General features: G+C 51.3%; 1 protein-coding gene and 1 non-coding gene across 8 annotated transcripts; one reads left to right on the forward strand and one right to left on the reverse strand.

The window, feature by feature from the left end:
* Positions 1–2,234: 2,234 nt before the first annotated feature.
* Positions 2,235–2,316, reverse strand: TRNAS-CGA (transfer RNA serine (anticodon CGA)). The gene has a single exon. It is a non-coding gene; the product is annotated as a tRNA-Ser (tRNA).
* Positions 2,317–3,128: 812 nt separating this feature from the next.
* Positions 3,129–22,284, forward strand: SMARCC2 (SWI/SNF related, matrix associated, actin dependent regulator of chromatin subfamily c member 2). Of its 7 annotated transcripts, none has more exons than XM_057557020.1 (30): positions 3,130–3,311; positions 5,397–5,516; positions 6,134–6,219; positions 6,672–6,753; positions 6,849–6,941; positions 7,539–7,608; positions 7,839–7,908; positions 8,607–8,682; positions 8,841–8,972; positions 9,077–9,192; positions 9,859–9,983; positions 10,995–11,054; positions 11,212–11,249; positions 11,519–11,649; positions 11,934–12,005; positions 13,751–13,864; positions 14,303–14,456; positions 15,131–15,223; positions 15,460–15,576; positions 15,668–15,730; positions 16,063–16,321; positions 16,560–16,721; positions 16,994–17,058; positions 17,250–17,385; positions 17,462–17,628; positions 18,027–18,161; positions 19,167–19,548; positions 19,875–19,958; positions 20,232–20,297; positions 20,854–22,284. In XM_057557020.1, the coding sequence occupies exons 1-30, from the start codon at positions 3,201–3,203 to the stop codon at positions 20,928–20,930; spliced, it is 3,456 nt and encodes a 1,151-aa protein (XP_057413003.1). In that variant the 5' UTR covers positions 3,130–3,200; the 3' UTR covers positions 20,931–22,284. The 7 variants fall into 7 exon arrangements, with proteins under 7 accessions (XP_057412998.1, XP_057412999.1, XP_057413001.1 ...); XM_057557019.1 differs by having other exon boundaries at positions 3,131–3,311; positions 15,457–15,576; XM_057557015.1 differs by having other exon boundaries at positions 3,129–3,311; positions 15,457–15,576; positions 19,875–20,297.
* Positions 22,285–22,669: the final 385 nt, after the last annotated feature.

Here is a 22,669-nt window from a genome sequence, read left to right on the forward strand (position 1 = left end):
AATACTGAACCAGAAAATGAAGAATGCCAGTGGGTAGAATGTAGTAAATACGTAAGAATAGTGAGAAAGGGGGCCTGGTTATGCAACACAAAGAAAAATATAAGGATAGAGAGATAGGATTTGTTGGGATGGAAGGGTGAAGGAATTGTGGGTGGTGGGCTGTGGGGATGGTTAAAATTTGAAATTATCTATTGTACAGGAAGGTTCAAAGTCTTGGCCTCTCACCCCCAGAGTTACAAGGGAAGCATCTGAGAGTGAAAAGTAGTATCGCAGGTACCAAACAACCTCAGCCAGCTTATTCTGGATCCAGATCCTCCATTTTGTAAACCATGGGGGCCTTCTTCTCTTCACAACATAGTTGTCGGTTGCCCTCTGCTGGTCAATTTTGGTCCTGGCTCTTCAGATATTTAAATTTGAGAGTGTGTGCAAAATGGGATTTGGTAGGCAGTCCAGTACAGAACCTATTAGATTCTATTCATTCAGTACATTTTTTTATCACATCTATGTCTAAGGCCTAGTAGAGGAGGTACAAACAAATAAAATACACAGTCTTTACTCTCAAGAAGCTTACAGTCCAGTCTGAGTGAAGATTAAAACATGTACACATGACTATGTTAAAAAACATCCATGTACGCAAAAAGATTTTTTTTGGAGTGGCTTATATGTGCCAAGAGTGTATATTCTATGGGGGAAGAAAGATTTCACATAGAAAGATTAGGGAATAGGATATGGTGGGAGACAGGTGGTTACAGAAGACTTCCCAGGAGAACCAACATTTAAGTGGAGACTGAGAAGAAGGTAAGGATGAGAAAGATTATTTCAGGCAGAGAACAGCGGGAACACAGAAAAATACTATGCCAGGAACTAACAGAAGACCAGTGGATGAAATGTAGTGAATATGAAAAAGTGGGGAGAAAAAGAGGGACCAGATCATGAAACACAAAAAGCAACCATGGAAGGGTTTAAGGTCCCCGGCTACCTTAAACCGGGGTAGTGTGGATGCTTTAGTGCAGCTTTACATATATCAACTCATGTGGTCCTCAAAAGTACCCCTACCTACCACATGAACGCTCCAGCAAGTGGTGGGTCCAGCCTGCACTCACCTCTGAGAAAAGTGGACACAGTTGAGACTATTTATGAGGTAGAATAATGTAACTTGTTTTATTTTATTTTAATTAATTTTTGCAGAAGCGTGTCAAAGGAGATGCCTTGCATTCAACCTAGTGGATGGTGGTGGTAGGCTCTAGCTGTTGTAATCAAGAACCTCAAAGAGGAGGGGTAAAAAGACGGGGAGGATGGAAAATAATAATGTTGTGGGGGGCAGGGGGAAGGAAGTGGTGAGGCAAAAACAGCATGAGTGGAAAAAACAGCATGAGCAATGATAGGTAGGTGGGAAACTCCAAAGTGTGAATGTGTAAAAAGCTCTTTGAATTACCTTTGAACCCCCTGCCCTCTGGGGAACCTTCTTGGAGATGTGGCTGTGCAAGAAATAAAATACAAAGAGAACATCTTCAACAGGTATCCTAGACATTCCCCACAGTGAGCAACTGGGAATAGGAAGAACCGGCTGAGGTGAGTACAGGAGGGTTAGAGGTTAGAGAAGGATTAATCCCCTAGCTAGGAACTTGGAACATGGAGAATTTAGAACACATAATGAGCACTCAATAAAAAGTGAGTTATCTTTGCACACTCTGGCTCCAGCTGGATTGGCAGCGTTCATGATTCAATAGGCTACTCCCCACTAGCCCTGTGATACCTGAGGTGCAGCTCTTCACAGCAATCCCAGTGAGAGAATGCCTTGTTTCCCGGGTCTTCACTGTAATCAGACCTACAAGATGTGACGTCTGGTCATGAAATCCAGAGGTGCCCTCTTTACCTGGAAACTCCAGTTTTGACTATTATAGCACAACAGGTATTCACATTCCCGAACAAAACTTAACCTTTCTTCAACCAAATCCTTTGCTATGCCCTCCCAAAAGAATGAAACAAGGTATGCCAAAACTCTGCTTGCAAAGCTGAAGTTAAAGAACTCTGAAAGTGCCTTGTATCCTAGCAGCCAATACAGTTGTGCATAATTACGCTTCTCATGGTCACCCTCATTCCCGCCCCCCTCCCCCCAAATCCAGAGGTGAGACCTTCTGGCTTCTGTTTCCAAGACAAAGGGAAGTGCACGAAAGACACGTGGAAGACAAGGGGCTCCCTTCACACACGCTTGAAGGAAAAAAAAAAGCGGTCGTCACGAACAGGATTCGAACCTGTGCGGGGAAACCCCATTGGATTTCGAGTCCAACGCCTTAACCACTCGGCCACCGTGACTTCCAAAACCACTCTCCGCCGCGCATTTACAGAAGGGGTCCGCACAGCGACCCAGAGGGAGTGCGACACAGGGAAGCCGGGCCAGGCCCAAACACACACACCCTGTGACCTCCTCCCGCCCCGCTCCTTACCTCTTCCTCCACGCCGCTCAAAGGAATAGAGTCTGGTGGACCGGGTGACCCAAGGACGGAGGGTCTCCCACCCCACGAAGATGAGGGTCTCAAGGAGCGTAAAGCTATTCAGGAGGCGATGGTGAGGCCTGCAGAGGAAGCAGTTGGAGAGGAGGGGCTGGGCCCCCAGGGTAGAGGCTAGGGGACTCCTCGGGTTACGGAGTGAGAGGCGGACCTGGGACATGGCCTTAGGGGCGAAGGAGGCTCAGAAAGAGCTTAAACGGGGAACTCCTGCGGATGGATGAAAGGAAGGAACTTCTTGCGGAAAGGGGTCCGGGGTTCCTTGGGATTAAGGGCTCCGTGGGGTTAGAAATGGGCAAGGTGAGGACTACTCGGAGCTATGGGCTGGGGGCTTCTCATGCCACGGGCATCCCCTTGGGGTAGGATAGAGAGGTACCCCACCTGAAAGGCTTCAGGTCGGTAAAGGGCGATCTCAGGGGAGTGTGCGCCCCCTCCAGGAAACAGCCTCCTCCCCGAAGCTCCGGCCGCTCCCGCCGCCGCCGCCGGGGAGGCCGCCAGGGTCGGCCCCGCGCCCCGCGCTCTGCCGCCGCCGCGTGCGGCCGGCCGGCAGGGGGCGCTGCGCGGGCCGGGGCCAGCCTAGGCGGCGGGAGGCGGCGGCCGCGGCGGCGGCGGGAGGCGGCGGGAGGCGGGCGGAGGAGGAGGCGGGAGCTGAGCTGAGCGGGGCGGGCGGCGGCGGGGCCCGAGCCCGAGAAGATGGCGGTGCGGAAGAAGGACGGCGGCCCCAACGTGAAGTACTACGAGGCCGCGGACACCGTGACCCAGTTCGACAACGTGCGGCTCTGGCTCGGCAAGAACTACAAGAAGGTACGCGGGCAGGGCCGCGCGGGGGCCGGGGGCGGGACAAAGGGACCGAGGCCCCGCGGCCCCCCCGGATCCTGCCCACCCTCCGGCGGCCCGCGGCCCGTGGCCCGCGGCCCCTCCCCCGCGGCGTCCTGAGCGGCCCCAGCGCGCCCTCCGCCGCCCCGCGCCCCTCCTCCAGCCTCTTTTACCGCCCCCCAGCCTCTGATTCCAGCCCCCGCCCCCACTGCTGCTCCCTCTGCCCCTTGTTTTTCTCCGCTGGCCCGGCGGGTCCCGGTGCCAGCTGCCCACCCTCCATAAGCCATCGCTTTGCGGGCTTTTCCGGGAGAGACGGCCGGGGGTGGACGGGGTGCCGAATGCACACCCCACACACACACACACACAGCGTGCCCGGCACGGTGCCCGCCAGAGCTCCCCACGGGGCCAGGTACCAGCAGGGTTGAGGCCTCCCCGGTGCTTTGTGTGTGTTCAGAGAGAGATGATGAAAGCGGGAGGGTAAACAGCTACAGAGCAGGCCCTCGACTGCTCATCAGCCTGAAAAAGGCCCCCACCCCGGGATCACCTGTCTACCGCTCGTCCCCCATCTCCGTACAAGGGGCAACAGAACCTCTTTGGGAGTCAGGGTAAAGGAGTTCCTGGGCAGCCCTTCTAAAACCATTCCTCAGCTTCACATTGAAGTCACCCCACCACCTGGCCTTGCATTGCCTTGGGTTTGGGGTTCAGAGTCTGGGACACACTTTATGTCCATAGTCCCCCATCTCATAACAGGAGATACAAGGTAGTGAACAAAGGGTTCAAGCCTTACTTGTCTTTTCTACCAGACCTCTTCCTGGTGGTGTCTTTGTCTGTCTATAGGCCTGGTTGAAAGGAACATCTCTACATAGGGCTTTTCTCTGGAGATGGTCTGCCTTTCTTCCTTCTCACTACCCCCAGTTAGGGGTTCTCTTTCTGACGTTCCTTCAGCTCCCCAGTTCTTCCTGCCCAGCTTTGCAGCCTGTCAGAAGTGTGATGGGTGGTTTAGGAGGATGCCCCCCTGATCCTGGTCATGAGCCTGGGAGGTCTCTCTGGGTGTCAGAATCTTGACAAACAGCTGCTGGGTCTGTGGCTTGTCTGTACCCCAGCGTGAGGCTCTGGTTCCCAGGCATCTACCTTTGACCTTTTGAAAGGGAGATCAGTCTAGGGGCTTAGTCTCTGGCCCTGGGGGGATTGACAGCCTGTGACCTGGTTCAGCTTTCAAGCTCTTAGCTCTCTGTCATTTGCTTTTTCTTTCAGGGATCTCTTTACACCTCCCACTGAAAGGTGCGCTTTTCTCTGTGATCAGGGTTGAGGAAAAAGGGGTCAAAAGGTAAAGAGAAAGTTAGCCTCTTGGCACAGTTTTAAAATGAGAACAGAAGGCTAGGATGCTAGGTAGCATAATATGGAAATATTTAAGAAGGCCCAGGGTTGCTTGTCTCCGATACAGTTTCCTCAGAAAGGATAGATGTTGTCTTGCTATTTCCCACCAGGCTGGGTAGTAGCTGGTCTTTTTTTTCCATCTAGCAAGGCCTGTGAAGACATTTGTGCCCAGCCGTAGCAGAAGCAGAATGTACAAACTATTCTCTCAGTCCGTTTGCCCTACCTTACTTCCTTGCATCTTTTTTATTAGGCTGTATTATCGGGGGAATCTTGACCTTCCACAAAGTTACCCCAAGAAGTAGACTGTTGTCTCACTTAGAGCCTTGAAGATGTTGCTTCTGTGGCCTGAACTCCGTGAATCTTCAGAATTTTACAACTCTCAGTGCTGTTGGCTAGAGATCAGGGTCCTGCAACTCCATTTTTAGGGTGTTGGCTGAGGGAGAGTAGGAGACTGCCTTTACCTCCAGCACCAAAGACTGGTAACCTAGACTGGAGGCAGCAGAATTTCAACTTCTTGGTGAGGGGCATCTAGGGCCTTCCTTCAGCCATTTTCTTTTTAGAGACTAGACATGTGGGGGAAGAAGACACTATTTCTTTCTGCCCCAGATGCTTCCAGAGCTCCTGGGCAAGAAATAAGGGAGATGGTGGGTAATTGATCTGGGATCTATTTTTCTTTCCTTTTCCCTGTTTCCCCAGTATATACAAGCTGAACCACCTACCAACAAGTCCCTGTCTAGCCTGGTTGTACAGTTGCTACAATTTCAGGAAGAAGTTTTTGGCAAACATGTCAGCAATGCACCGCTCACTAAACTGCCGGTGAGTGCAAAAAGCACGGGGGCAAAGCCTCCAAACCCGAGAGGGAGTTGTTTTTTTGTGTTTTTGTAAATTTGTAATTTTTGAGATTTGGGTGATTTCCTACCATCCCTTTCCCTGGTTGGGGTGTTACTGGCTTAGCAGAGTCCCCAGTTTACCATTCCCTTTGTCCTAGTAATATTCTGTGCAACAGGTTATCTCACAGTGTCTAAGCTCAGTCATGAAACTCATGGCATGGTTAAAACACATGAGATTTGGATTTGTACAAGCTTGTGTTCAAATCCTGGCTCTGCCACTTGGTGTCTCTGTGATCTTGGACAAGCCATTTATACCTTTTGAGTCTTGGTTCCTTCATCTCTCCATGGGATTAATACACCTACCTTGTAGGGTTTCTGTAATGGTTAACGAGGTAACCCAGTAAAGCACATAGCGGGGCTTTGTGAATATTGGTTTCTTTCTCTCCTCTCTTCCAGGCCTCATGATAGAATGGCACAGGGGTTAAAGAATTCCAGCTTCAAGAGGGAGATCAATTCAGCATAGGATTTTGTTAAAGGATTGTTAAGTCATAAGAGAATTTAGGATGTAACTCTCACATACTTCTTCCCTTCTCAATTTTGTAGATCAAATGTTTCCTAGATTTCAAAGCAGGAGGCTCCCTGTGCCACATACTTGCAGCTGCCTACAAATTCAAGAGTGACCAGGGATGGTGAGATGCCTTCTCTTCCCTCTGTGCTTCTTACATTTAGTTTAGAGGGAATCCCCCTTTATGATTCCCTGGGGTCTTTGTGGGGTGGGAGAGCATAGACATTCTTGCAAGTCTCTTACTTTGCTAGGTCAGTAGGCCTGACCTGCTAGGTTGGCTGGGAGTCAGAGCCAAAACAGTCTCCAAGAATGAGTGAGTATGTGTATGTGCATCAGTGTGTGTGTTGTAGAGGAAAAGGGATTCTTAGGTTGGCATCTCAAGCTTTTCTTTGTCCTTTTGCACTAAGTACAAAGTGATTCATGGAGTTATGATCAGTGAACCCCAGATCCCAGGTGATTTTGGCAAAGCTGAGGGCACGATTGCCTCCTAATTTCCCATGTTAAAAAAGTCTCATACTCTGACCTCATCCCCAGACTTGAGCTATACCACTCACTAGATTATTGCCTCTTTACAAGGCGGCGTTACGATTTCCAGAATCCATCACGCATGGACCGCAACGTGGAAATGTTCATGACCATTGAGAAATCTTTGGTGCAGGTAATAGGAACCTCCTCCATCCATCTCCCTTCCCTTGGTGAGAATCCGAAACCCCTTCCCTGTAATCTCATCCCATTTGTTTCTTCTTCCTACAGAATAATTGCCTGTCTCGACCTAACATTTTTCTGTGCCCAGAAATTGAACCCAAACTGCTAGGGAAATTAAAAGACATTGTCAAGAGACATCAGGTGAGTGGGTGGGTCAGGAGAGGTTTTAGAAACTCCATGACTCTCTTTCTGAAGTTTTCCATACAAGAAGCAGCCCTGAGGTAGCCCTGCCTACTTGGAAAAGTATTAGAATTAAAGCCTTGAGCCTCTCTTTCTCTGTTCCTCCCATTTCCCAGTCTTGGCAGATTTGGATCACTGTTCCTAGAGACTGCATGCGCCCGGGGGAAGAGCATCTACTTCCACTGAGCTAGAGATTGCCTGATTTCAGATCAATGAAATCTTTGCTCTTTGGAACTCTGTAATAACAAGCAGATGTTGTTAGGACATACAGGGACATAAAATCGACTGTACATTTCCCATGTCTGACAGATTATCTTCTCAGAGGATTATCTGCAACTTAAAATTCTTTGATTTGTCTCCATTATTTGCACAATCCCAGCTGTTTCTCTCTGCCACTTAGCTGATGTGTGCTTAGAGAATGCAAACCAACTTTGATACCATTCTGAGCAAAATATGATTAGGAAGGCAGATCTGTGGTTAAAACTTACTTTGGTTTATTTACATCCATGAGTAATTCAGAGGGGACCATACTTACCTGCTTCTCCTTGTGCCATCCAGGGAACGGTCACTGAGGATAAGAACAATGCCTCCCATGTCGTGTATCCTGTCCCAGGGAACCTGGAGGAAGGTGAGACCTGGGTTTTCTTGGTCACTGCAGTGGACAGCTTGGACTAGGAGGTGGAGGACTGCTCAGCAGCTGTGCAGTGCCTGGGCTCCTCTCTCCTTTCAGCCCTGAATCCTCTTACCACCTTTGTTCCTATTTCCAGATCCCCTGCTGCAACAGGAGTTGTGTACAGAGTTATTTTGTGTGTATATCCCTTTAGCTTATGTTTCTCTCTGCTCTGTCTCTATCCCCAGAGGAATGGGTACGGCCAGTCATGAAGAGGGATAAGCAGGTTCTTCTGCACTGGGGCTACTATCCTGACAGGTGAGGATGGGTTCCTGGGGCAGGTTTAAGTACAAGAGCCAGACTGAGAAGCCCTAGAACATCTAGTAAAGCAAGAAGGCACTCTTTGAGGGTTATTTTTAGGTCTGTTAATTTGTTCTCCTCCCACCTATTACGTGAATCCTCTGTCTTGGGGGAAGTTTGGACTTACTGGACAAGGCTTAGTCTAAAAGGATTGGGGCTTTCTGTGTGAAATGGTTAGCGTAGTATAATTTTTGGTAAGTAAACATTAGAAATAATCTCAATATCTAACAGTGGGAAAATGTTTCAGCAAATTTATATATCTAGTCAGTGGGCTATTTTGCAATCTTTAAACTGATAGAGATAACACGTGATTTGTAGATAAATGTCGCAAAAAGTAGGACGTAAAATAACATCTAGTATCAATGCAATTATGTAAAAACAAAATTGTACAGAAAAAAGTTACTGGGGAAAAAATATATCCTGAATGTCACAAGAACTTGTGTTAGAGTGATTCTTTTCTATTTTTGAAATATTTTATGATCATTTTTATTACTTTATAGTGAAAAGAATCCCAATATTAATTGGAAAAATAATCATACCAAAAAATAACCCAACAACCCATACTTTTTGTAAATGGAAAAGGTAAAAGGTTTGCACTTTATTTTTCCACAACTCTATCCCACTGATTGTGCTTTACGCTCAATTTCCCGTGGCAGTTACGACACATGGATCCCAGCCAGTGAAATTGAAGCATCTGTGGAAGATGCCCCAACTCCTGAGAAACCTAGGAAGGTGAGCTTTTCTTGTCCGTCCCCCCTCCCCCAAGAAGAATGCCAGGGCCAGACCGCTCTTTGGAGGCTCCTATGCCCTTGGGCTCCTCTGTTAAGGATCCCCAGACAGAACTGGGGCTTCCAGGCCTCTCTCCAGGACAGTCTGCCTTTGTACTTCAGGTTCATGCAAAGTGGATCCTGGACACAGACACCTTCAATGAATGGATGAATGAGGAAGACTATGAAGTAAATGATGACAAAAACCCTGTCTCCCGGCGAAAGAAGATTTCAGCCAAGACACTGACGGATGAGGTGAAAGCTCTTCTTCTTTTCTCCTTGAGCCCTTAGCGCAAGTCTCAGAACAGGTCTTTGCTGGAGATTGCTGCTGACGTTTGCCCCAATTCTCCAACCTGCAGGTGAACAGCCCAGATTCGGATCGACGGGACAAGAAGGGGGGCAACTATAAGAAGAGGAAGCGCTCCCCATCCCCTTCACCGACCCCAGAAGCTAAGAAGAAGAATGCTAAGAAAGGGTAGGCCAGCCACTAACCCGCCCCCGCCTTTACTGCTCTGTCCACAGCGTGGTGAAGGAAGGAAGGACAAATCCCCTCCCGTAACCACTGGGCCCTGACCTGGGTGAGCCTGAGAGGGAGGATGAGGAGGTCTTCTTTAGCTGTCCAGTGGATACTTCTGATCCTGGCCACTAGTAAACTCAAAGAGAGCTTAATCTCCAAATGAAAGGCCTTTGCCTCTTCCCATTACTCTATAGTGATTGGTTTCTCTTTGCTCAGCTCTGCCCTCAGGATTCTCTCTCCCTTTTTTATTTCCTTCCAGTTTTATTGAGGTGTAGTTGACATACAGCCCTGTATAAGTTTAAGGAATACAGTCTCATGATTTGGTTTACATACATCATGAAGTGATTATCATAATACATTTGGTGAACATCTGTCGTCTCATGTAGATAATAAATAGAAAAATAAATAGGTAAAAACCTTTTTTTTTCTTGTGCTGAGAACTCTCAGGATTTCCTGTCTTAGCAGCTTTCATGTGTACCATACTGCAGTGTTAATTCTATTTATCATGTTGTACCTCATAGTCCCTTTGGGAGTCTTTCTTGCTTCCCTCCCGTTGGACCTCACCTTCCAGGGATTCCTTGTCCAGGGGTGACTAGATTCTCTTTCACTCTCTTTCCTTCCCAGTCCCTCAACACCTTACACCAAGTCAAAGCGTGGCCACAGAGAAGAGGAGCAAGAAGACCTGACAAAGGACATGGATGAGCCCTCACCGGTCCCCAATGTGGAAGAGGTGACATTGCCCAAGACAGGTATGGGCCAGGCCAAGCTCCTGGGCCCCCCCTCCCTGTCCTGCTCTTCCTGTGTCAAACCCCCTGGGTGGGCTGACTTCCCAGGCCCAGCTCCGGGTCTAGAGGGTCTTTCCCTTCAGCTTAGCTGGTTATTGAAACCATTTTCATCACCACAGACAGTCCTCGAACTTCATATCCGTATCTGAGTTGTGGACTGTGCTCTGTCTCCAAACTCTTTTTTATTACACGCAACATCAGTAAAATGTATTTGAGCACAAATTATACACGTGTACTGTTTACCACTACTTTAGGAACGTTATAAAACACATACATTATCTAAAAATGGGCAAATGTAGAGGATAAGATTAAAAAATATAAAGAGAGCTTCTGATATTCTTTGCCTGTATTTCAGTGGACCCTCTTTTGCGTCCCCATTTTGGAGACCATTGCTCTGCAGTACTGGTTTACAGTCTGTATTCCATAGACATCCAGGAGTGGGTTTCAGGAGTAGGATAGGGGAGGCCACTGAGAGAGAGGAGTTCCGGCTTCCACCCCCTCATCAATCAGAGCAGCTCTCCTCTCTATCTGTGTTTTCTCCTGAGCTTCTGTGTATGAATTCAGTGGAGGAAAATGTCCTCTGTTTTCAAAAATGTTTAAGATCCAACTACTCCTCTACAGAGTGATTTGGTCAGACTCTGTCTCAGTCCATGAAGAACTTACAGACACATGAATGGAGATAAGGGCCAATCAAAGACAAGAATGATTGATGAGTGTTCATAGAGTAGAAGATGCTTCTTTATAAGAAAAAAGTTGAGTTAAATGAATTTTTTGTTGGGGAAGGGGAGAAAGTGGCAGGAAGGGGAGAAAGTTTCAAGCAGCAGAATGATTGTGACTGGAGGAGGTTACTACGTTTTGTGATCAGATGGGGCAAGCTTTTGGAGAAAGTGAGCTCTCTGGAACTGTTAGCAGTGGAGAGGCGACGGCTTGATTTAGGCAGAACCTGTCTGTGAAAATGACTCTCTCCCCTGGCAGTCAATACTAAGAAGGACTCGGAGTCAGCCCCGGTCAAAGGAGGCACCATGACTGACCTGGGTAAGATGGGGAGCTTGGGGCAGGGTGGTCAACGCCCGAAGGAGGGGAGGGGAGGCTGCCACCTGCCCCTAGCCTGCCGGGGCCTTTCTGAAAGCACACTTGTTCTGCGGCCCCTGAGGAGGCTCCAGCCTTCTATCTTGCTGTCTCTCTCTTTCAGATGAACAAGAAGATGAAAGCATGGAGACCACGGGCAAGGTGGAGCCAGTTTAGAGAGGCCCCTACCTCTCTATGTGATTCTGACTTGTGATTATAAAGTTCCTTCTACCCAGAACTTTCCACTGCCCAGACTTCTCCCACCCTAATTCTAGCTGTTGCTCAAAACTCTGACGCTTTGAGTCCCAGGGCCCAGAACTGTTCATTCCCATCCCATCTTTAGTGCCCACATTCCTGGGGTGTAGGAGAAGCAGGGGGTTGCTAGGGGCAAGATGGGGATGCTGAGAGTCCAGCAGCCTCCATCCTCGCAGGATGAGGATGAGAACAGCACGGGGAACAAGGGGGAGCAGACCAAGAATCCGGACCTGCATGAGGACAACGTGACCGAACAGACCCATCACATCATCATCCCAAGCTATGCTGCCTGGTTTGACTATAATAGGTATCGGTGCTCCACCTTCTCACTAAATCCTCATTTTCCTGCTCCACAGATCAACATGTTGTTCCTCCTCCTGCCTCCAAATAAGTTACCTCTTCCTCAGCCGGGTAGACCGGGGTACAGTTCAGTTTTAGGGAAGCTCCTGGTCTCTGAGTCTTCCAGCCCTGGCGGAGAGTTCTCCCCAAGCGTCTCATTCCTTCCTGCTGCCCCATCTTCCAGGCTTTTCCTCCCTTTGGGGTCTCATCTCTCCACTAGAGCCTCTGAATGCACCCTTTCTTGTCTTGCAGTGTTCATGCCATAGAGCGGAGGGCTCTCCCTGAGTTCTTCAACGGCAAGAACAAGTCCAAGACTCCAGAAATGTAAGGAAATCTCAGCTCATGATTCTCTCCCTCCTGTCCCCATTTGTTCCTCCCGATCCAGTGTGGCAAACGTTTCTTGAGCTCCTTCCACGAGCCAGGCACTGTGCTAGGCTTACAGAGACATGGTCTCTGCCCACAGGCAGCCTCAGCCCAGCACTGTGACCACTGCTCTCTAGGATTTGCCTGGGGGCCATATTAAGCATAGGCCTCTTCTGTTCAAAAACAAGTATCTGCTCCAGTACCTGCAGAGCCTTTCCATCCATAATTACTCATGCTGTCTAAAATGCAAATATCTCTAGCATAAGTAGTAGCTTTGACTAAAATATAACTGACTGCTATTGGTCCCTTAGAGTAGGTTTTGATAGGAAAAAATGGGAGGAGGAACTATTAAGACCCAAGTCTGTGAATTAAGGGATGGAGAGACGTGTTTTGTAAAATCCGGGCTTGGGGCTCAGAAGTCTTCATCTCCTTCAAGGCTCCTCCTTGGGCCAAATCTGCCTGGCTTCAGTTTGGTGTTTTCCATGGTTAGGGATGCTCCGGGATATATATGGTGAGGCAGGTGAGACTTCGTGCTGAGCCCAGGCCCCCTGAGGACTGAACCAGCTGGCTTCCCAGCTGCTCCTCAGGTTCCCCACTCCCTGCTCCGGGGCCACCTTCCCTTCCACCATGTTTCTTTCCCCAAAGCCTGGTATGGTTCTCTCCTCCTCGTCTTCCTGGGGAAAACAGTGTGTGAAAAAGCCTTACTCTCTCCAGAGGAAGTAGTGACAGATGACAGGAGTGCAACTTGATCTGCAGGCAGAGTTGGAACTAGAACTGTTCTACACTTTGCACTCTTGGGGTAAAATAGTAAATGATAATTGCCTACATGTATTGAGAGCTTACTATCTCCCAGGCATTATCCTAAGTGTCCTACATACCTTGACTAATTTAATCTTCACGTCAGCTTTAGAGGTAGGTCCTATTATCTTCAGTTTAGTGATAAGGAAACTGAGGTGTAGAGGGGTTAAGTCACTTGCTTAAGGTCACACAGCTCGTGAGTAGTAAAGCTGGGAGCTGAGTCCTTTAGTCTGGCTCATGTTCTCAAATTTTACACTATACCACACAATAGCTACCATTTTGGGGGCTCGTACAGTGTGCCCGGCACTGTTCTAAACCTCTATAGACCTTTCTAATTCTCAATAGACACTTCATTTTACAGATGAGGAAACTGAGGTTCAAAAAATTTAAGGCCATCACAATAGAACTAGGATTTGAACTTAGACCTTTCCACCTTTGAAACACGTGTTCTCAATACCATGCCATGCTGAGTAGGTGGAGGCACCGATCAGGACTTCCCTTTAACATCTGCCTTTGGAATTAAGGGCACTTTCTCTTACCTTTTGATTCCTTTTTCAAAAGTTGGATTGAGGGAGTTCCCTGGTGGCCTAGTGGTTAGGATTCCAGGCTTTCATTGTGGTGGCCTGGGTTCAATCCCTGCTCAGAGAACTGAGATCCTGCAAGCCGAGTGGCACGGCCAAAAAAAGTTGGATGAAACATCCCCAAGTACAGCCAAGGAGATAACTCATTTAACTAAAAACCCCATCAAAGGTTTGAACCCCTTGTGTCTAGCACACAGTGACCCTCAGTGTGTATTGAGTCAGCTGCGGTGTTCTTCTCTGTCTCTGTCACACAGGAGGAGTCCTTAGCTCTCTTATCATTTTTCCTACCCTTCAGCCCTCTCATCGTTCATCTCTCTCTCTTCTAAGCTACCTGGCCTATCGAAACTTCATGATCGACACTTACCGGCTGAACCCCCAAGAGTATCTCACGTCCACCGCCTGCCGCAGGAACCTGGCGGGTGATGTCTGTGCCATCATGAGGTGGGTCTGCAGCTGAGGGGCAGCGGGTACCTGAGGATGAATGCCCACAGATGTCTCTTGGCTGAAGTAGAGAGGCCGGCAAGGAGCATAGGGGACGAGCAGGAAAGGACATCTCTAGAGAAAGGCAAAGTTCAGGTTTGGGTACGGGTGACTTAGGGAATGGCAGGGGCACTCTCGGAAGTGTGGAGGAATGGAGGAGGGGCGCGTCTGTAGTGAAGGAGCCTACCCAGCGAGATACGCAAGAAGAGATGTTTAGTAGCTGGGTAGGTATGGAGAGAGGCCCCCGCTGTGGATGTAGACGTGGGTGTCACTGGCATGTAGGTGCTGGGAGGAGACGGTATTTCCCAGGGAGTGGGAGGAGCAGAGAAGAGGGTGCCCCAGCTCCACCCCCAGCCCTCCTCCTCGTGTGTGACCCTGTCTCTGCCTCTCTCCTCACAGAGTCCATGCCTTCCTAGAACAGTGGGGTCTTATTAACTACCAGGTGGATGCTGAGAGTCGACCAACACCAATGGGGCCTCCGCCCACCTCGCATTTCCACGTCTTGGCGGACACACCGTCTGGACTGGTGCCTCTGCAGCCCAAGACCCCGCAGGTAGGGCGAGGGGCTGTGGGGACAGGGTGGGATTGGGCTAAATGGGGCTTCTTCGCACTTTTCTTTTTCTGGTTTTTTAGGGTAATGGTTCAGGAGTGTTTTGAGGCTTCTTCCTTTCCCAGGGGATGCAAAGGGCCACAGGAATCAGCCCCATGTATTTAGCACCCTCTCTCAGCCTTTGTGCCCAAGACTGTGAGGACTTGCTGAGGCAGAAGAGATGCTTCTTGTTCTCGGGGAGCAGACAGGCTAATTAGGGGATGGAGCAGATAGAGAAAAATGGCTTAAAATTAAGTTGCATGAAATTTTTTAACTTTGTCACCTTTCCAACATTTTTTCATTTTTGCTTCATAATTTTTATCACTTCCATTTTTTTTCCACTTCCATTTCATACATTACAAAAATTAAGAAGAGAAAAGTTACGTGGCTTGCCCAAGGTCACACATGTAGGGTTAGAGCCTACTGGTCCAGCTCCTAAGAGAACCTGTAAAGATCCATGTGACTACAAATGGATATCATGCCAACTACAGATCTAAATAATCATTAAGGGAATACGGAACAGTGGCATGAGTGCCCCCCGAGCTTGCGAGCTGCCCGGCATTTGCTCTTGAGGCCTCCAGGGCCTCGGCCTGGTCTTTTCCTGCCCAGCCTCCATGACGCCAAGCTCTGTCCCCCAGGGCCGCCAGGTTGATGCTGATACCAAGGCTGGGCGAAAGGGCAAAGAGCTGGATGACTTGGTGCCAGAGACGGCTAAGGGCAAGCCAGAGCTGGTAGGTGGGGTGTAGACCCCGCTGGGCTTCTTATTTGCCCCTTTATTGGGGGGCCCCTGCCCGGGAAGAAGAGCCATGAGAGCAGAGGAGCTACAGCAGTGAGGGAGGAAGTCCCGCCCAGGGGTGTCCCTGGCTGTGGGAAGGAAGCTCCTTCTGTCTGTCCTCTCTCTCTGTCTGCCCCTGGCTCCTGGTGGTCACTTGGACTCACCTCTTTCTTTCCCCTCCACAAATAGCAGACCTCTGCTTCCCAGCAAATGCTCAACTTCCCTGATAAAGGCAAGGAGAAACCGACAGACATGCAGAACTTTGGGCTGCGCACAGACATGTACACAAAGAAGAACGTCCCCTCCAAGGTACGGAGGTGCGGGCCGCCTGGGGGTGGTGCACCTTCGCTCCTTGAGGCTGCGGGCTCCTCCCTCTGACCCACCTGTGTTTCCCCTGCAGAGCAAAGCTGCGGCCAGTGCCACGCGAGAGTGGACAGAACAGGAGACCCTGCTACTCCTGGAGGTAAGTAGGGCAAGGGAAGGGGAGCCCTATGAAAACGGAAGTGGCCAGGGGGCCGGCCGCACTCGTGGGTGGGGAGAGCATGATCTTGCCCCAGTCTCTCTCCTTCCTGGAGCCCATTGCACCTGCCCCAAGGACCAGCTCCAGGCCAGGGACTGGGACCATTTCGTTAACCCCTTGTCCTTTCTTAGTGCTACTTGCAGATCCCCCTTGGACCCAGGAGAGTACACAAATACCACAAACCAGAGAGCTTTGAAGCAGCTCCGTTTAGTGGGATGGGGGTGTTGACCTTCAAGGAAAGTGGCTAAGTGAGGTTGTATCTCCACCACCACCAGGCACTGGAAATGTACAAAGATGACTGGAACAAAGTATCGGAGCACGTGGGAAGCCGCACACAGGACGAATGCATCTTGCATTTTCTTCGGCTTCCCATTGAAGACCCGTACCTGGAGGACTCAGAGGCCTCCCTGGGCCCCCTGGCCTACCAGCCCATCCCCTTCAGCCAGTCAGGCAACCCTGTGATGAGCACCGTTGCCTTCCTGGCCTCTGTCGTTGACCCTCGAGTGGCCTCTGCTGCTGCGAAGTCAGCCCTAGGTAATGCAGAGGGGTCCTGGCCCTCCTGGTTTGCGTTTGAAGGGCTGGGTACTCAGGCCGTGAAACCCCCTCAAGTTTGGCTGCCCTCCTGGCCTTGTCTGCTGCTGGCATCAGCCCAGGCACCTGTCCAGCTCCATGAAGGTGTAGATGAAGAGCCGGGCTTGTGAGGAAGCTCTCACAGGGAGAGCCAGAACTGCCTACCACCCGCTCCCAGCCTCACCCTCTCTGGGTCTTACAGAAGAGTTCTCCAAAATGAAGGAAGAGGTACCCACAGCCTTGGTGGAGGCCCACGTTCGGAAAGTGGAAGAAGCAGCCAAAGTGACAGGCAAAGCAGACCCAGCCTTTGGTCTGGAAAGCAGTGGCATTGCAGGAACCACCTCTGATGAACCTGAGCGGATTGGTAAGACCTGGCATGTTCCCGGACTCTTCCCTTTCTACCAAGAGCCTGAGCCACCTGGCCTCCCCACACCATCCCTGCATCCAGTTGGCCTCAGAGCACCAGACGAATGGGGAGAATTGGTGGGGCTTTTGTTTTTCCCAGGGCTTTACCTTAGGTACCGCGGCTCCCCACTGGTCCTCTCAGTAAGATCTTGGCTAGGAGAAGGGGCTGCTGGAAGAGCGTTGTAGCCAGACTGTGTCAGACATTTCCCGTTTCCTCTTCCCCGGGCCCAGAGGAGAGCGGGACTGACGAGGCGCGGGCGGAGGGCCAGGCCACAGAGGAGAAGAAGGAGCCCAAGGTATAGCGGGACCCACACAGGCTGGGAGGGCAGAGGGGACAGGCGTGGACCGCGGTGGGGGGAGCCGGCTCCGTTCAGCTCAGGCAGGCTGGGCTGGACCTCCCAAGTAAGAGGCGTAAACTCAGTTCCTGGTCTGGGCCCTCTGTGTGCGTACCAGCGCCCTGATGCTCGCCCCTTTCCCGGGACTCCAGGAACCACGAGAAGGAGTTGGGGCTATAGAGGAAGAAGCAAAAGAGAAGACCAGTGAGGCACCCAAGAAGGATGACGAGAAAGGGAAAGACGGCGACAGCGAGAAGGAGTCAGAGAAGAGTGACGGGGACCCGATAGGTAAGCCTTGAGCATGGTGGTTGGGGTCCAGGAAGGAAGCGAAGCTGTAGGGCTCAAGACCCTTTTCCTGGCCCAGTTGATCCTGAGAAGGAGAAGGAGCCCAAGGAAGGGCAGGAGGAAGTGCTGAAGGAAGTGGTGGAGTCGGAGGGGGAAAGGAAGACGAAGGTGGAGCGTGACATCGGCGAGGGCAACCTCTCCACCGCTGCGGCCGCTGCCCTGGCTGCCGCTGCCGTGAAGGCCAAGGTGAGGACCAGAGACCCAGGGGAGGAGGTGCCCCTTCCCTCATCTCACGTCACCTGGAAGAAATCCTTTCTTGTCATCCTTAAACAACGCTGGTCTGTTTCCTTTCCCTTTTGATCGTGAGAGGGAGACTTGGTCATCTCTTCTCTAAGCTTTCTTAAGCCTTTACCATTGGGCCTGTTTTCACCCTCTAATTATTTGACCTTGTCTTATCCTTTGCCACTCTCTCTCTCTCTTCATGTTCTTTTAAAAATATCGGTCAAGCCTGTGCTACTTTCTGGGTTGTGACCACAGCAAGTTCTCTCTTGAAACCTGGCAGCCTCCACGCTACCCTTCTCGGTCCCGGAACGTCTTCAGCTGGGTCCTCCCACTGACGGGCCGCCCCACCCCTCCTTCCTTAGCACTTGGCTGCCGTTGAGGAGAGGAAGATCAAATCTCTGGTGGCCCTGCTGGTGGAGACCCAGATGAAAAAGTTGGAAATCAAACTCCGGCACTTTGAGGAGCTAGAGACGATCATGGACCGGGAGCGAGAAGCAGTGAGTTGTGTCCCCTGGGTGTCGGTGGGGTCCCACCTTGACCCTGGGCTGGGCCCCCGTTTAGGATGGAGGGAGTAGCAGTGCAGAGAGCCTGAGGCCGACAGGACATCACAGCAGAGCGGGCTAGCCCAGGCCAGGGCCGGAGCCAGCCCAGGCAGTTGGGGATAAGCAACCCACAGTTGCAGCCTGGAGACCGAGGTCCCACAGAATGTCAGCTCCAGGGTCACGTTCTAGTTGGTTCTTTGATTGCTGCATCTCCAGGTCCTTGAAGGGTGCTTGGCCCATAGTAGACTCTCAATAAAGATTTGTTGAGTGATTGAACAGGTTTAAGGCATGATGAGAGGGTAAGGGCTTCAGATCCAGGAGGTGAACTTGGAAAGGGAATGGGATGGACAAGGTGTTGAATCACTTTGATTCTGAGAAGATACAAAAGAAATAGAAGACAGGGACTCTGACCCTGATCTCCTCAACTGAAGATATCAGACATACAACATGGAGACATCAAAACCAGTTAATGCTTCAGGTATCTGACAAACGCAAATTAAGAGGTTTCCAATTAAGAATAAAAGTTCTGAGAGAGAATGGAATAAAGGCGAAAGCTCAGAGGCTAGGGAGTTGATCTGGGATGGCTTCCTAAGAATGGTGAGTTTTTCTCCAGTTTTGAAGGAAGCAAAGAACATGATTTGACAGGAGGAACTGGAGGGGTTTTCCAGATTAAAGTAATGACAAATTCAAAGCTTTGGAGCTGAAATGAGCAAGGGCTGCCACCAGATTAAGTCCACTGCAGTGAGAAGCCAGCGGGCAGCCAGAAGACCTGGTGGGGGGAATTGGAGAGGGGAGGGCGGCGGGGGGCGGACACCGAGGAAGCCAAGCACAAGGGTGAGATTTGGCTTGGGGAACTGCCAGAACGAGAGTCTGCATTTGTCAGAAGACAAAGCAGGGGACAAGGCATTCGCCTCTGGGGTCTCCTGAACCCGAGTAACCGTTCTTCATTGGTCCTGGCAGCTAGAGTATCAGAGGCAGCAGCTCCTGGCCGACAGACAAGCCTTCCACATGGAGCAGCTGAAGTACGCGGAGATGAGGGCCCGGCAGCAGCACTTCCAGCAAATGCACCAACAGCAGCAGCCGCCCCCGCAAACCCTGCCCCCTGGCTCCCAGCCTGTCCCACCTGCGGGTGCTGCTGGGCCACCCGCCGTCCACGGCTTGGCTCTGGCTCCAGCCTCCGTGGCCCCTGCCTCTGCGGGCAGTGGGGCCCCTCCCGGAAGCTTGGGCCCCTCTGAACAGATTGGGCAGGCAGGGTCAACTGCAGTGCCACAGCAGCAACAAGCAGCTGGAGCCCCCCAGCCTGGGGCAGTCCCACCAGGGGTACCCCCCCCTGGACCCCACGGTGAGTGATGGGTTCTGAAACTCTCGCTGACTGGAGGGATCCGGGTGAACGTTCCAGTTCCCCTCAGAGGGGATATGGGATAGGACTGGAGATGAGGCTCAGCCTCGATTTCGATAGATTGACCTTGGTTATACCCCTAAGCCAGCAGGGATCCCTCCCCTATCCCAGACTTTGGGAATTTTGTTCCAAGGATTTACCACTTACTCTAGTATCAGGAAAAAGGAAGGTGGCACCTAGGAGTGACGAGGTTATCCTTGCTGTGAAAGTGAGTTGGCAAGTGAGATTGTATGCTTCTAATCTTCTTGATCTCTCCTTTTCATTCCCAGGCCCCTCACCGTTCCCCAACCAACAAACTCCTCCCTCAATGATGCCAGGGGCAGTGCCAGGCAGCGGGCACCCAGGCGTGGCGGGTAATGCTCCTTTGGGTTTGCCTTTTGGCATGCCGCCTCCCCCCCCTGCTCCATCCATCATCCCATTTGGTAGCCTAGCCGACTCCATCAGTATTAACCTCCCCCCTCCTCCTAACCTGCATGGGCATCACCACCATCTCCCGTTCGCCCCGGCCACTCTCCCCGCCCCTAACCTGCCTGTGTCCATGGCGAACCCTCTACATCCTAACCTGCCGGCGACCACCACCATGCCATCTTCTTTGCCTCTTGGGCCGGGGCTCGGATCCGCCGCAGCCCAGAGCCCTGCCATTGTGGCAGCTGTTCAGGGCAACCTCCTGCCCAGTGCCAGCCCACTGCCAGGTGAGAAGGGTCCTGGAGGGGAGAAGGGTGAGGGAGAGGGGTCCACGTGGAGGGCTGGAGGGCAGGTGGGGAGGGGCTCAGGTACTAGAGCTTCCACGATCCCTTTTTGAACGCTCTGGTAAAATTAGAACACAGGAGGGAAGGGCCTCTCTGGCTGTCCTCCACCATTCCCCAGCCTGGCAGCTGCCACCCCTGGGATGACGCTGGTGCCTTTCACTGGTGGGTCATGGAGGAGTCCTGTGGCACAGAGCATCTCCGTTGTAAACTGGAAAAACGGCTACTTGTCTGCATGATGATTGGCGTTCCCTTTGCTTGTTCCCGTCACGTTCAAGTGCCCCATTTAGAGAGTTCCCTTGGGGGCAGGAGGAGGATTTGGGGTATCCCAGTTTTCCCAGCGTATGGTGGGAGAGGGTGTCGGGGAAAGGAAGTTGTACACCGTGGGTACTCTTTCATCTCCTGTCCATTGCATGCCATGCCCGGTTGTTTGTCTGGTGGCCTGGGTCTGGAGCCCTCTCTCCTGCTCACCCCAGCTGATGCAGCTCCCTTCTCTCCACAGACCCAGGCACCCCCCTGCCTCCAGACCCCACGGCCCCGAGCCCAGGCACAGTCACCCCTGTGCCGCCCACACAGTGAGGAGCCAGCCAGACATCTCTCTCCCTCACCCCCCATGGATATCAAGGTTCCAGGAACAGCCCTCTCCCCACCACTGGGACCCTTCCCCAGCCTGGAGAGTTCATCACTACGTAAGGAAAGCTCCTCCTGCCCCTCCAAAGCCCCCACCATGCCTGTCAGGGGCATGCACTTTTATATTGGATTATTCAAGGACTTCTGTTGAAAAGATGTTTCTAATGTCTGGGAGAGAAGATAGGATGGGGATGCTGCCCTCAAAGGAAGGGCTGGGGGAAGTGTTTATACAAGGTTCTAATTAACCACTTCTAAGGGTACATCCCCTCAAAACTATTGCATTTTTTATGGATTGAAAAAAAGTGAAGCTCTTTAAAAGGAAGTAGAGATTTAAAAAAAGGCACATTGGAGCTCCCTCCACCCAGTGGAAAAAAATCCAACTTTTACATATTTTGAGGAGGGAGGTGAGTTTTAGGAAAGGGGAATTTAGGTTCTGGGGAGAGCTCTGGGGATAGAACAGGGTGCAGAAATCTGTCTCCTCCAGCCCCTCGTTAGTGACTGAGGCAGCTCCCGAACTCCCTTGGCCACCCCACCCCCAGTTTATTCCCACTAATCTCTCCTGCTGCTTCCTCGGTGTTGCTGTTTTAGGCCACCCCAGCTCAGCCAATGGCCCCTTTCCCTCTGAATGTCAGCTTTGTGTTTTAAAGTCTCCTGCGTAGTTGATGTCAGCGTATGTGTATTTGGTGGGGACACATTTTGGGGGTTCCTGTGGCAGGTAGTAGAGGAAGAAAGGGCGCTCGGGGCTATGCTGCCTCCTGCCTGGGCTCTGTCAGCGAGCGGGCTCCCAGAAGATGTGGAGAGGGTCTCTAAGAGGATGGGAAGTCCTAAAAACGTGAGATTGTCAAAAGCACTTAAGCACCTCCTTCTTAGGGCTTGGTGGGTCACCCCGCTCACCTCTTCCCTCTCCCACCAAGACCATCAGAACCGCGGCTGGCAGTAGCTAGGGATTCCTTGGGATTTGGGGCAGCAGCCGGGGAGGGGGTGCCCGACCTAGGGTAGTGCCGACCCCCTGCTTGCAGCTCACGGCTCGGCTCTGCTCCCCGGATCCCAGTGCCCCCGGTACCAGCTCTCCCCTCTTCGTCCTTGGTGTGAAGGCAAAAGTGACTCCAGGCTCTCCACCAGTTCTTCCTGGTCCCTCCCACCAGGCCTTGTGTTCCTTGTGTCCCCATATTTCTCTTCCTCTGCGTCTTGGCACCTTTCTTCTGTTCAAAAGTTTTCTGTAAATTTTCTCTTTTTTCTTTCTTCTTCTTCTTCTTCTTTTTTTTTTTTTTTTTTTTTATAAATTAATTTGCTTTCAGTTCCATCTGTGGATGCCTTCTGTGTTCTCTTACCTATGGCTGTTAGGCGGGGGGAATCGGGCTGGGGGCAGCACTCCTGGAGTCCTTCCCAGTGGCGCTCGGAGGGGCTGGAGAGGCACTGGGCCTCTCTCCCAAACAGACAGGCCGAGGGCAGCACAGCTGTCCGGACTGTACAACTGGTGCAGGGACTGGGCAGAGGCTCTCACCTGCCCTCAAAATAGCCATTTAAGACTTGGAAGGACATCCTCACATCCCAGAGATTTTGTCTATTTATCCTTTCAGAAGTGGTGGCTTCATATCTTCCCTTATTAGGTGGGGAGAAGGCAGGCATCTCAGCTACTTGTTACTGTTGGCCCCTAGCCTTGCTGAAGTGACAGACAGGCTCAGGCA

The sequence above is a fragment of the Balaenoptera acutorostrata genome, chromosome 11, assembly GCF_949987535.1.
Source record: "Balaenoptera acutorostrata chromosome 11, mBalAcu1.1, whole genome shotgun sequence".
In the NCBI taxonomy this organism is placed as follows: Eukaryota; Metazoa; Chordata; class Mammalia; order Artiodactyla; family Balaenopteridae; genus Balaenoptera; species Balaenoptera acutorostrata.

Coding starts and splice junctions, on each gene's coding strand:
- SMARCC2 (XM_057557015.1), top strand. CDS start 3,201: ATGGCGGTGCGGAAGAAGGACGGCGGCCCCAACGTGAAGTACTACGAG. Junction 6,220..6,671: donor TTCAAGAGTGACCAGGGATG/GTGAGATGCCTT, acceptor CCTCTTTACAAG/GCGGCGTTACGATTTCCAGA. Junction 7,609..7,838: donor CCCAGGGAACCTGGAGGAAG/GTGAGACCTGGG, acceptor CTCTATCCCCAG/AGGAATGGGTACGGCCAGTC.